This window comes from Somniosus microcephalus, chromosome 16 (genome assembly GCF_052327205.1).
Source record: "Somniosus microcephalus isolate GS21.2 chromosome 16, FLI_Smic_1.0, whole genome shotgun sequence".
NCBI classification, from domain to species: domain Eukaryota; kingdom Metazoa; phylum Chordata; class Chondrichthyes; order Squaliformes; family Somniosidae; genus Somniosus; species Somniosus microcephalus.
This window is the reverse complement of record NC_141002.1, coordinates 5,804,759-5,816,915: the sequence shown is the minus strand read 5'-3', so window position 1 is coordinate 5,816,915 and position 12,157 is coordinate 5,804,759. Positions and strand designations below refer to the sequence as shown.

The 12,157-nt window shown below is 50.6% G+C and overlaps 1 protein-coding gene across 2 annotated transcripts in view; it reads left to right on the top strand.

Annotated features, from left to right (window-relative positions):
* Positions 1-12,157, top strand: part of LOC147105952 (aldo-keto reductase family 1 member D1-like) — a 316,229-nt gene extending 304,072 nt beyond the window's left edge. For both annotated transcript variants that reach the window (XR_015081301.1, XM_086008564.1), the window contains exon 3: positions 11,968-12,157. Coding sequence is in view for 1 of the 2 variants with exons in the window: in XM_086008564.1 (XP_085864690.1) it covers positions 11,968-12,010 (43 nt within the window). In the remaining variant the exon portion in view is untranslated. The remainder of the gene's footprint in view (positions 1-11,967) is intronic.

Genomic DNA, 12,157 nt, shown 5'->3' with positions numbered 1-12,157 from the left:
TGAGAGAGGGTGCTGGTTTCCCAGGCACGTCCCGGATCCACCTGTGTGAGAGAGGGCGCTGGTTTCCCAGGCACGTCCCGGATCCACCTGTGTGACAGAGGGTGCTGGTTTCCCAGGCACGTCCCGGATCCACCTGTGTGAGAGAGGGCGCTGGTTTCCCAGGCACGTCCCGGATCCACCTGTGTGAGAGAGGGCGCTGGTTTCCCAGGCACGTCCCGGATCCACCTGTGTGAGAGAGGGCGCTGGTTTCCCAGGCACGTCCCGGATCCACCTGTGTGAGAGAGGGTGCTGGTTTCCCAGGCACGTCCCGGATCCACCTGTGTGACAGAGGGTGCTGGTTTCCCGGGCACGTCCCGGATCCACCTGTGTGAGAGAGGGTGCTGGTTTCCCAGGCACGTCCCGGATCCACCTGTGTGACAGAGGGTGCTGGTTTCCCAGGCACGTCCCGGATCCACCTGTGTGAGAGAGGGTGCTGGTTTCCCAGGCACGTCCCGGATCCACCTGTGTGAGAGAGGGTGCTGGTTTCCCCGGCACGTCCCGGATCCACCTGTGTGAGAGAGGGCGCTGGTTTCCCAGGCACGTCCCGGATCCACCTGTGTGACAGAGGGCGCTGGTTTCCCAGGCACGTCCCGGATCCACCTGTGTGAGAGAGGGGGCTGGTTTCCCAGGCACGTCCCGGATCCACCTGTGTGAGAGAGGGTGCTGGTTTCCCCGGCACGTCCCGGATCCACCTGTGTGAGAGAGGGTGCTGGTTTCCCAGGCACATCCCGGATCCACCTGTGTGCGAGAGGGTGCTGGTTTCCCCGGCACGTCCCGGATCCACCTGTGTGAGAGAGGGTGCTGGTTTCCCCGGCACGTCCCGGATCCACCTGTGTGAGGGAGGGCGCTGGTTTCCCAGGCACGTCCCGGATCCACCTGTGTGAGAGAGGGCGCTGGTTTCCCAGGCACGTCCCGGATCCACCTGTGTGAGAGAGGGCTGGTTTCCCAGGCACGTCCCGGATCCACCTGTGTGAGAGAGGGTGCTGGTTTCCCAGGCACGTCCCGGATCCACCTGTGTGAGAGAGGGCGCTGGTTTCCCGGGCACGTCCCGGATCCACCTGTGTGAGAGAGGGCGCTGGTTTCCCAGGCACGTCCCGGATCCACCTGTGTGAGAGAGGGTGCTGGTTTCCCGGGCACGTCCCGGATCCACCTGTGTGAGAGAGGGTGCTGGTTTCCCGGGCACGTCCCGGATCCACCTGTGTGAGAGAGGGCGCTGGTTTCCCGGGCACGTCCCGGATCCACCTGTGTGAGAGAGGGCGCTGGTTTCCCAGGCACGTCCCGGATCCACCTGTGTGAGAGAGGGCGCTGGTTTCCCCGGCACGTCCCGGATCCACCTGTGTGACAGAGGGCGCTGGTTTCCCAGGCACGTCCCGGATCCACCTGTGTGAGAGAGGGCACTGGTTTCCCAGGCACGTCCCGGATCCACCTGTGTGAGAGAGGGTGCTGGTTTCCCCGGCACGTCCCGGATCCACCTGTGTGACAGAGGGTGCTGGTTTCCCAGGCACGTCCCGGATCCACCTGTGTGACAGAGGGTGCTGGTTTCCCCGGCACGTCCCGGATCCACCTGTGTGACAGAGGGCGCTGGTTTCCCAGGCACGTCCCGGATCCACCTGTGTGAGAGGGGGTGCTGGTTTCCCCGGCACGTCCCGGATCCACCTGTGTGAGAGAGGGCGCTGGTTTCCCAGGCACGTCCCGGATCCACCTGTGTGAGAGGGGGTGCTGGTTTCCCCGGCACGTCCCGGATCCACCTGTGTGAGAGAGGGCGCTGGTTTCCCAGGCACGTCCCGGATCCACCTGTGTGACAGAGGGCGCTGGTTTCCCAGGCACGTCCCGGATCCACCTGTGTGACAGAGGGCGCTGGTTTCCCAGGCACGTCCCGGATCCACCTGTGTGAGAGGGGGTGCTGGTTTCCCCGGCACGTCCCGGATCCACCTGTGTGAGAGAGGGCGCTGGTTTCCCAGGCACGTCCCGGATCCACCTGTGTGACAGAGGGCGCTGGTTTCCCCGGCACGTCCCGGATCCACCTGTGTGAGAGAGGGCGCTGGTTTCCCAGGCACGTCCCGGATCCACCTGTGTGACAGAGGGCGCTGGTTTCCCCGGCACGTCCCGGATCCACCTGTGTGAGAGAGGGTGCTGGTTTCCCAGGCACGTCCCGGATCCACCTGTGTGAGAGAGGGCGCTGGTTTCCCCGGCACGTCCCGGATCCACCTGTGTGAGAGAGGGTGCTGGTTTCCCCGGCACGTCCCGGATCCACCTGTGTGAGAGAGGGCGCTGGTTTCCCAGGCACGTCCCGGATCCACCTGTGTGCGAGAGGGTGCTGGTTTCCCAGGCACGTCCCGGATCCACCTGTGTGAGAGAGGGTGCTGGTTTCCCAGGCACGTCCCGGATCCACCTGTGTGACAGAGGGTGCTGGTTTCCCAGGCACGTCCCGGATCCACCTGTGTGAGAGAGGGTGCTGGTTTCCCAGGCACGTCCCGGATCCACCTGTGTGAGAGAGGGCGCTGGTTTCCCAGGTACGTCCTGGATCCACCTGTGTGAGAGAGGGCGCTGGTTTCCCCGGCACGTCCCGGATCCACCTGTGTGAGAGAGGGTGCTGGTTTCCCGGGCACGTCCCGGATCCACCTGTGTGAGAGAGGGTGCTGGTTTCCCGGGCACGTCCCGGATCCACCTGTGTGAGAGAGGGTGCTGGTTTCCCAGGCACGTCCCGGATCCACCTGTGTGAGAGAGGGTGCTGGTTTCCCGGGCACGTCCCGGATCCACCTGTGTGAGAGAGGGTGCTGGTTTCCCGGGCACGTCCCGGATCCACCTGTGTGAGAGAGGGTGCTGGTTTCCCGGGCACGTCCCGGATCCACCTGTGTGAGAGAGGGTGCTGGTTTCCCCGGCACGTCCCGGATCCACCTGTGTGAGAGAGGGTGCTGGTTTCCCGGGCACGTCCCGGATCCACCTGTGTGAGAGAGGGTGCTGGTTTCCCAGGCACGTCCCGGATCCACCTGTGTGAGAGAGGGCGCTGGTTTCCCAGGCACGTCCCGGATCCACCTGTGTGAGAGAGGGCGCTGGTTTCCCAGGCACGTCCCGGATCCACCTGTGTGAGAGAGGGCGCTGGTTTCCCAGGCATGTCCTGGTTCCACCTGTGTCCATTAAAAATGTGGTATTGTGACCTCCTACAGTACCTGACACTATAGGTCGTCCATGTTTGCCATATCCTATCCCAGATACGATGTCTGAGGTCGGACCCAGCCATTGGTCTCCCTGCTCTGGACCTGGCTGTTGCTGGTAGAGTGCCATTCATCCTAAGCCTCCTACCACTCCTGCCCTGGTACTTCTTTTCAGGGCTCTACATTCTCGGGACCAATGTCCCCTGTTTCCCACAGTTAAAGCACGCTCCCTTCGGTATTCCAATTCCCCTGTACTCTTGGTTCCCTCCTGTGTATCCCGGTGGTCCCTCAGTCTTCCATGTTGGAGGACCATTCCTCCCTTGATTCTGCTGAAATGCATGCACCTTCCCTTTTTGCTGGGACGGGGCTTTATTTTGGTCATTTTGCCAGGCCATAATCATTCGTCTTAAGGCCCAAGCTTCATTGTGGGTCAAACATTCTACAGGCCTCTTGGCCATGGTCAGAAGCGTGCGAGATGATGGACTTTAGCCACAATGGTTTTTGGGTATCACCCAAGTTGTCACATTCCAGACATTGCAGAAAACTATCCAAAGGCGCTCTGCATAGGCGCGGGGGTGTTCCCCAGTGGCCTGTTTAAAACTTGCTAATTCCATCACAGGGTCCTTACTATTTATCCCTGCTACCTCGCGTACCGCAGCCCAGAGTTCTGCTGTGGTACCTCCTCCTTTTTTCTGTTCTTGTGTCAAGCCCCCATAATCGGTCCTAGACACAGGGTTATCAATTTCCTTAGTTCCCCATCCTCTAAACCCTGGGTTTCAGAGGCTTGCTTGACGGCGGCTTTCCATAACTCAAAACTAGTTTTCCCATCATACTTCGGGACATTCTTAGCAATGTCGTTTAGTTGGGAAAGACTAAACGGGGTAGAATAGCTGATGGGGTCTTTGGCATTTTGCCCTGGGGTTGGAGTTGTTACCATGGGTAGCTCCAGAGTTGGAGTTTTATCAGGCCGCCGGGGGCGTAGGGCGGTGGTCTCCCTTTCTCCTCTGGCTCAAACCACTCCTCCCTTTCCCGTTGATCATATGCGTGAGCAGCCTCAGCTAGACTTGAGTAGTCTATAATCGGCACCCCCTTTGTCTGAAAAGGTGCAAATGACCCCTTTTAGTGAGGACAACTGTGATCTTAATCCCTCAATGTCTTTATTACAAGTATGGTCGGCCTGCACATATTTCTCCCATTGGTGGGACTGTTGTATTACCCGAAGGGCTGATTTAAAATCCTGACATTTACCTTCTAAGGCATGTCGCTCCGTCTGTAATTGCTCTACCTGGGTTTTATATTTTTAAACTCGGGAGTTGCTCAAATCTACAGTCGTTATGCTGGCAGCCAGGTGGAGGGTATGTAATCGCTTCTCATCTCGGAGCTCACTCACCTCCCTTTTTAACTCCTCAATATTTTTCCTATAGGTTTTAGAATCATCAGTCAGCTGGCTTTTTACCCTTTGCAGCTCATCTTTTGCTTCTTGGGCCAAATTTCGTTCGTTTACTAATTCAAGATAACAGGCAACCATTAAGAAGTATTTATATTCCCTTTTCTTTATTTTCTTTCCTGTACTGGTTACGGAGGTTTCCATAAACCTTTGTCCCGTATTCTGGGTGGGCTATACTCTAGCTGCGGTGAGTGCCCAGTTTTTATAATTTCCAACCATTAATTTATTAACATAGAAACATAGAAGATAGGAGCAGGAGTAGGCCATTCGGCCCTTCGAGCCTGCTCCTCCATTCAATGAGATCATGGCTGATCATCCAAATTCAGTACCCTGTCCCTGCCTTCTCCCCATATCCCTTGATCCCTTTAGCCTTAAGAAATATATCCAACTCTTTTTTGAATATATTTAATGAACTGGCCTCCACCGCCCTCTGTGGCAGAGAATTCCACAGGTTCACCACTCTCTGGGTGAAGAAATTCCTTCTCATTTCAGTCCTAAATGGCTTACCCCTTATCCTTAGACTATGACCCCTGGTTCTGGACTCCCCGGCCATCAGAAACATCCTTCCTGCACCTAGTCTGTCCAGGTCTGACAGAATTTTATAAGTTTCGATGAGATCCCCTCTCAATCTTCTAAACTCCAGTGAGTATAAGCCCAATCGACACAATCTCTCCTCATACGTCATTCCTGCCATCCCAGGTATCAGCCTGGTGAATCTTCGCTGCACTCCTTCCATGGCAAGAATGTCCTTCCTCAGGTAAGGCGACCAAAACTGCACACAGTACTCAAGGTGCAGTCTCACCAAGGCCCTGTACAACTGTAGCAAGACATCCCTGTTCCTGTACTCGAACCCTCTTGCTACGAAGGCCAACATACCACTTGCCTTCTTAACCGCCTGCTGCACCTGCATGCTCACCTTCAGCGACTGGTGCACAAGAACACCCAGGTCTCTTTGCACTTCCCCTTCTCCCAATCTATTGCCATTCAAATAATAATCTGCCTTCCTGTTTTTGCCACCAAAGTGGATAACCTCACATTTATCCACATTATAGTGCATTTGCCATGTTTCTGCCCAATCACCCAACCTGTCCAAATCGTACTGGAGTTTCACGACATCCTCCTCACAGCTTACCCTCCCACCCAGCTTTGTGTCGTCTGCAAATTTGGAGATATTACATCCAATTCCCTCGTCCAGATCATTAATATATATTGTGAACAGCTGGGGTCCTAGGACCGATCCTTGCGGTACCCCACTAGTCACTGCCTGCCACTCAGAAAACGACCCGTTTATTCCAACTCTTTGCTTTCTGTCCGCCAACCAGTTCTCTATCCAAGTCAGTACCTTACCCCCAATCCCATGTGCCTTAATTTTGCACGCTAATCTCTTATGTGGGACCTTATCGAAAGCCTTCTGAAAGTCCAAATACACCACATCCACTGGTTCTCCCTTATCTATTTTACCAGTTACATCCTCAAAAAATTCCAGTAGATTAGTCAAGCATGATTTACCTTTTGTAAATCCATGTTGACTTTGTCCGATCCTGTCACTGCTTTCCAAGTGCTCTGCTATTACATCTTTTATAATAGATTCTAGCATTTTCCCCACTACCGATGTCAGGCTTACCGGTCTATAATTCCCCGCTTTTTCTTAACCAGCTTTTTTGAATAGTGGGGTAACATTAGCTACCCTCCAATCCATGGGTACTGTTGCAGAGTCTATTGAGTTCTGGAAGATGACCAGCAATGCATCTACTATTTCTAGGGCCACTTCCTTAAGTACCCTGGGATGTAGATTATCAGGCCCTGGGGATTTATCGGCCTTTAGTCCCATCAATTTTCCTAACACCATTTCCCTACAAATACTGATTTCTTTCAGTTCCACCCTTTCATCAGGCATCTCTGGGAGGTTATTTGTGTCCTCCTTTGTGAAGACAGAACCAAAGTATGAATTTAGTTGGTCTGCCATTTCTTTGTTTCCCATTATAAATTCCCCTGATTCTGACTGTAAGGGACCTACGCTTGACTTCACCAATCTTTTTCTCCACATATCTATAAAAGCTTTTACAGTCAGTTTTTATGTTCCTTGCTAGCTTACTCTCATATTCTATTTTCCCTTTCTTAATTAATCCCTTTGTCCTCCTTTGTTGAATCCTAAACTGCTCCCAATCCTCAGGATTATTGCTTTTTCTGGCCAATTTATATGTCGTCTCCTTGGATCTTATGCTATCCCTAATTTCCCTTGTTAGCTACGGTTGAGTCACCTTTTTTGTTTTATTTTTATGCCAAACTGGGACGAACAAATTCTGTAGCTCATCCATTCGGTCTTTGAATGTTTGCCATTGCCTATCCACCGTCAACCCTTTGAGTGCCATTCCCCAATCAATCCTACCCAACTCGCTCCTCAGACCATCGTAGTTTCCTTTATTTAAATTGAGGACCCTTGTCTCTGAGTCAACTACTTCATTCTCCATCTTAATGAAGAATTCGATCATATTATGATCGCTCCGACCCAAGGGGCCTCGTACAACAAGATTGCTAATTAATCCTTTGTCGTTACATAATACCCAGTCTAAGATGGCCTGATCTCTGGTTGGTTCCTCGACATATTGGTCCAGGAAACCATCCCGTAAACACTCCAGGAATTCCTCCTCCACAGTATTGTTACTAATTTGGTTGGCCCAATCTATATGTAGATTAAAGTCACCCATGATGACTGCTGTGCCCTTTTTGCACGCTTCTTTAATTTCCCTTTTAATGCCATCCCCAACCTCCGCCTTACTGTTGGGAGGTCTATATACCACTCCCACTAATGTTTTTTTCCCCTTAGTATTTCTCAATTCTACCCATACAGATTCCACATCATCAGAGTTAATATCCTTCATTACAATTGTATTAATCCCTTCTTTAACCAGTAATGCTACCCCACCTCCCTTTCCTTTTGCCTATCTTTCCTGAATATCGAATACCCCTGGATGTTGAGTTCCCAGTCTTGGCCATCCTTGAGCCACGTTTCCGTAATCCCAACCAAATCATATTCGTTTACCTCTATTTGCGCAGCCAATTCGTCCACCTTATTACAAATGCTCCTCGCTTTAAGACACAAAGTTTTTTAACGCACTTAGACCTATCAGGATGATTATTATACTGTTCTTCCCAACTCTGGGAGGTCACAGAATCACAGAAACCTCACAGTACAGATAGAGGCCATTTCGGCCCATCGAGCCTGCACCGACACATATCCCACCCGATCCCCGTAACCCCTACACCAACACATATCCCACCCTATCCCCGTAACCCCACGTATTTAATCCCCCTAACACTAAGGGTCAATTTTTTTTATCATAGCCAATCAACCTAACCCGCACATCTTTGGACTGTGGGAGGAAACCGGAGCACCTGGAGAAAACCCACGCAAACACGGGGAGAATGTGTAAACTCCACACAGTCACCCGAGGCCGGATTCGAACCCGGGTCCCTGGCGCTGTGAGGCAACAGTGCTAACCACTATGCCACCGTGCTGCCACAAAGGTCTCCCCTTTATTACTTGCCATTGTTATCCCGTAACATAGCATCTTATTTTTAAAATTCCAACTCGTTCCGTTTGACACTCTTAATTTATCCTTCTTGAAAAGTCCCACTTCTCAAGACAAATATCCCATTCTCGTCACCAGTTTGCTGTCCCAAATTCACTATCTATTGAGCTAGTAATAAGTAGTCAGCTCAACAACAGTTCAACAATTAAGGTTCTTAGTTCAGAGTGTCAAATGTCGGTCGGACTCAATAAGTTGCACACATTTAGTACTTTATTGGTTAACAAGTTGTTTGGAAAAATGACACAGGGCTCACTTCCCTGTGTGCTAGCTTAAAACAATATTACCCATTGAAAGTTGATTAGCCTTCGCGCTGGTGTCCTACAAGTAGTCCCGGATTTGTGGCTCCTCCCTTCTCGAGTGTAATTCCTAGATTTTTTTTTATTCATTGATGGGATGTGGGCGTCGCTGGCTAGGCCTGCATTTAGTGCCCATCCCTAATTGCCCTCGAGAAGATGGTGGTGAGCCACCTTCTTGAACCGCTGCAGTCCATATGGTGTAGGTACACCCACAATGCTGTTAGGAAGGGAGTTTCAGGATTTTGGCCCAGCGACAGTGAAGGAACGGCGATACAGGTCCAAGTCAGGATGGTGTGTGGCTTGGAGGGGAACTTGTAGGTGGTGATGTTCCCATGCGTCTGCTGCCCTTGTCCTTCTAAGTGGTAGAGGTCGCGGGTTTGGAAGGTGCTGTTGAAGGAGCTTTGGCGAGTTGCTGCAGTGCATCTTGTAGATGGTACACACTGCAGCCACAGTGCACCGGTGGTGGAGGGAGTGACTGTTGAAGGTGGTGGATGGAGTGCCAATCAAGCGGGCTGCTTTATCCTGAATGGTGTCGAGCTTCTTGAGTGTTGTTGGAGCTGCACGCATCCAGGCAAGTGGAGAGTATTCCATCACACTCCCGACTTGTGCCTTGTAGATGGTGGAAAGGCTTTGGGGAGTCAGGAGGTGAGACACTCGCCGCAGAATTCTCAGCCTCTGGCCTGCTCTAGTAGCCACAGTATTTATATGGCTGTTCCAGTTTAGTTTCTTATCAATGGTAACCCCCAGGATGTTGATAGTGGGGGATTCAGCGATGGTAATGCCATTGAATGTCAAGGGGAGATGGTTAGAGTCTCGCTTGTTGGAGATGGTCATTGGCTGGTGCGAATGTTACTTGCCACTTGTCAGCCCAAGTCTGAATGTTGTCCAGGTCTTGCTGCATATGGACACGGACTGCGTCAGTATCTGACAAGTCTCGAATGGTGCTGAACAGTGTGCAATCATCAGCGAACATCCCCACTTCTGCCCTTATGATGGAGGGAAGGTCATTGATGAAACAGCTGAAGATGGTCTGTCTATGTCATCCTGAAGTCTGTTACTATCCTCATTGTTTACAACATTTCTGAGTTTCGTGTCATTTGCAAACTTTGAAATTATGCCCCGTATACCCAAGTCCAGGTCATTGATATATATCAAAAAGAGCAGTGGTCACAACACTGACCCCTGGGGAACACCACTTCCCTTCAGTCTGAAAAACTGCTCATTACTTCCTGCTTACTGTTCCCTAGCCAATTTCATATCCACTGCCCCTTTAATCCCATGGGGTTGAATTATGCTAACAAGTCTATTATGTGGTACTTTATCAAACACCTTTTGAAAGTCCATATGCACATCAACCGCACTACCCTCCTCAACCCACTCCGTTACAAAGTGCAGCTGATTTCACTTCTTCCTCTGCTCTCCCTTCACACTAAAAGCAAACCTTTGTCTCCCTCTTTCATTTCAGGTGCTGAAAATGTGGATATACCTCTGCCATTTCAGGATGAGGAGAGCAGCTTTCCTGAAGATGAACCATTACTTGATCTGACCCTCACAAGCATCAGCTTAGAGACTGGCAACACATGTACTTTAGAGACTAGGCTAGAGGTCTTCACATGGTTTCCACCAAACTCCTGCCATTGTTACAGTGACGGAGTGGGAGAAGCTTCAAGTAAATTCCTAGCACTAATGTTAAAGGACAGATTTCTGGAAGGGATTCCAGAAAATTTAAGAACATGGTTATCAAACCAATAATGTGAAGCTCTTAAGCTGCTAGACAAATGCGCTGATCATTTTATGGCCCGGCAAGCAGCAGTTGCATGGGGTGGGAGATCAGATCAGCATGCCATCCCAAAGTGGATGGTAAGCCAGCTGTCCACACATGCAATGAGGCTGGATCGGGGCATCCAAACAGAACAAAGAAGACCGAGAACAAGGAAACTTGTGTTAAACATTACCAACTGAGTCACAAGGCTGGTCTTTATATAATCTGGGAGACCGCATAAGCTCACAAGATATGAGACAGCTGCCTGTACGGTGACAAAATGTCTCTGCTTTCACCTGATTATGGTGAATGTGATGCAGGTAATGGTGGGGTCTATGGCACATAGGGTGTTCACGATGTTGCATTCCTGCCCGGTGCAGGATCACTATACGAGGGCAAGATGGCTCACATTTGGGGATTTGGGAAAGCCCAGAGGTACCCACGGCCAGAGTCTGGCTGGAATATCCCACTTACGCAGGGCGAGATAAGTGGTTTTAGGCATTCCTGATTTTCATTGATGAACAATTTAGTTACCAAAAGGCCTAGACCAGTTAATGTAGAGAAGAGGCCAGGGCAATGCAAAAAAGGGCAGTCCTTGTTTGTCCAGTGCAGTTGGTTGCAGAGTGGTACCAGTTCCTGGGCTCCTCCCACCTGAACAGAATCAGTAGGCTAATGCGATTTCATTATTCCGATTGTCAGTTCCGAACACGACCAAGGCTTGTGGAACGGTGACGAGTTATGCGCCAAATGATTCGAGTGATTTGACTGTCCAGTGGTGCCTCAGTACGGGGGCTGCAGCTAGACAACCACTGCATCTGGGAAAAGGCAGGGAGAAAGCTCATACCTCACATCACATTCTAGATTGAGATTCAGTGTGTCGGACTCAAATTATAAGACAGAACCTGGCAGTGGGAGCTTCATAATATTTAACCAAGGCAGAAGTAATCTCATTTGGATGATGCCCAGCAGTGAAGCAAAAAAGGAAAAGCAGACTTGGAAGAAGGATTGAAGGAGGGAGTTTCAGAGGAAAGGGAAGAGGAGCAAGCTCCCCACTATTTGACCGGCTAGGACCATCAGCTTTCAGTGGGATGTTGGCTTTCAGAAGCTGAGTGAGAAGAACTCGCCAGCTCTCAGTAACAGATCTATCCTTCCAGGTCCCAATAAGCCAGGCTGAATGGTCAATCATCACTGACCTGGAATACCGTGTGCCTGCCTAGCTCAAATAACCATGTACAGATGGGTAACTGCTCCAATTTCCCATGGTCAGGTATATCATCATCAAACCAACTTTACTCCAAAGTGACCATGTTTACAGTACTTCAAGCAGTCACTGGGTATCCAGAAATGGAATCACCAGAAAACATTTCCCACAATGTTACAAAGGGTATTTAAGTCAATTAAAGCACCTCTACTCTGGGCCTGATTGAGATCAATCCCTGGTCTGGATGGAGTTAACTGGACAGGGGACCTTCCTACTCTGGTCAGCTGCTTGCTGTGTAAATTCAGATTCTTGATTGTTATCTAGGTGACTCCTGCTGTAGTATTTAGGTGTGAATGTCAGGTGAGGACAGAACTGGCCCAGCTGTGACTAAACTCCTCCACCTACAACTTGTGGAAAAATCTCAATCATTTTAAGCATCTTTCATTGTATTCATGTTTTTCTGTTCCATTTCAGGTTGACTGACCACCCCAACTATCCATGCCACAATGAATACTAATGAGACCTGCATGTGATGGGGTGTCTCAATAATGATGCAACTTTGCCAACATTTACAAGACAAATTTGACAGGTCAGGAACATGACAGATTCCTTGCAGCAGATGTATTACTTGGATAAAAATAAATAAAATCTGAGCATTACTGGA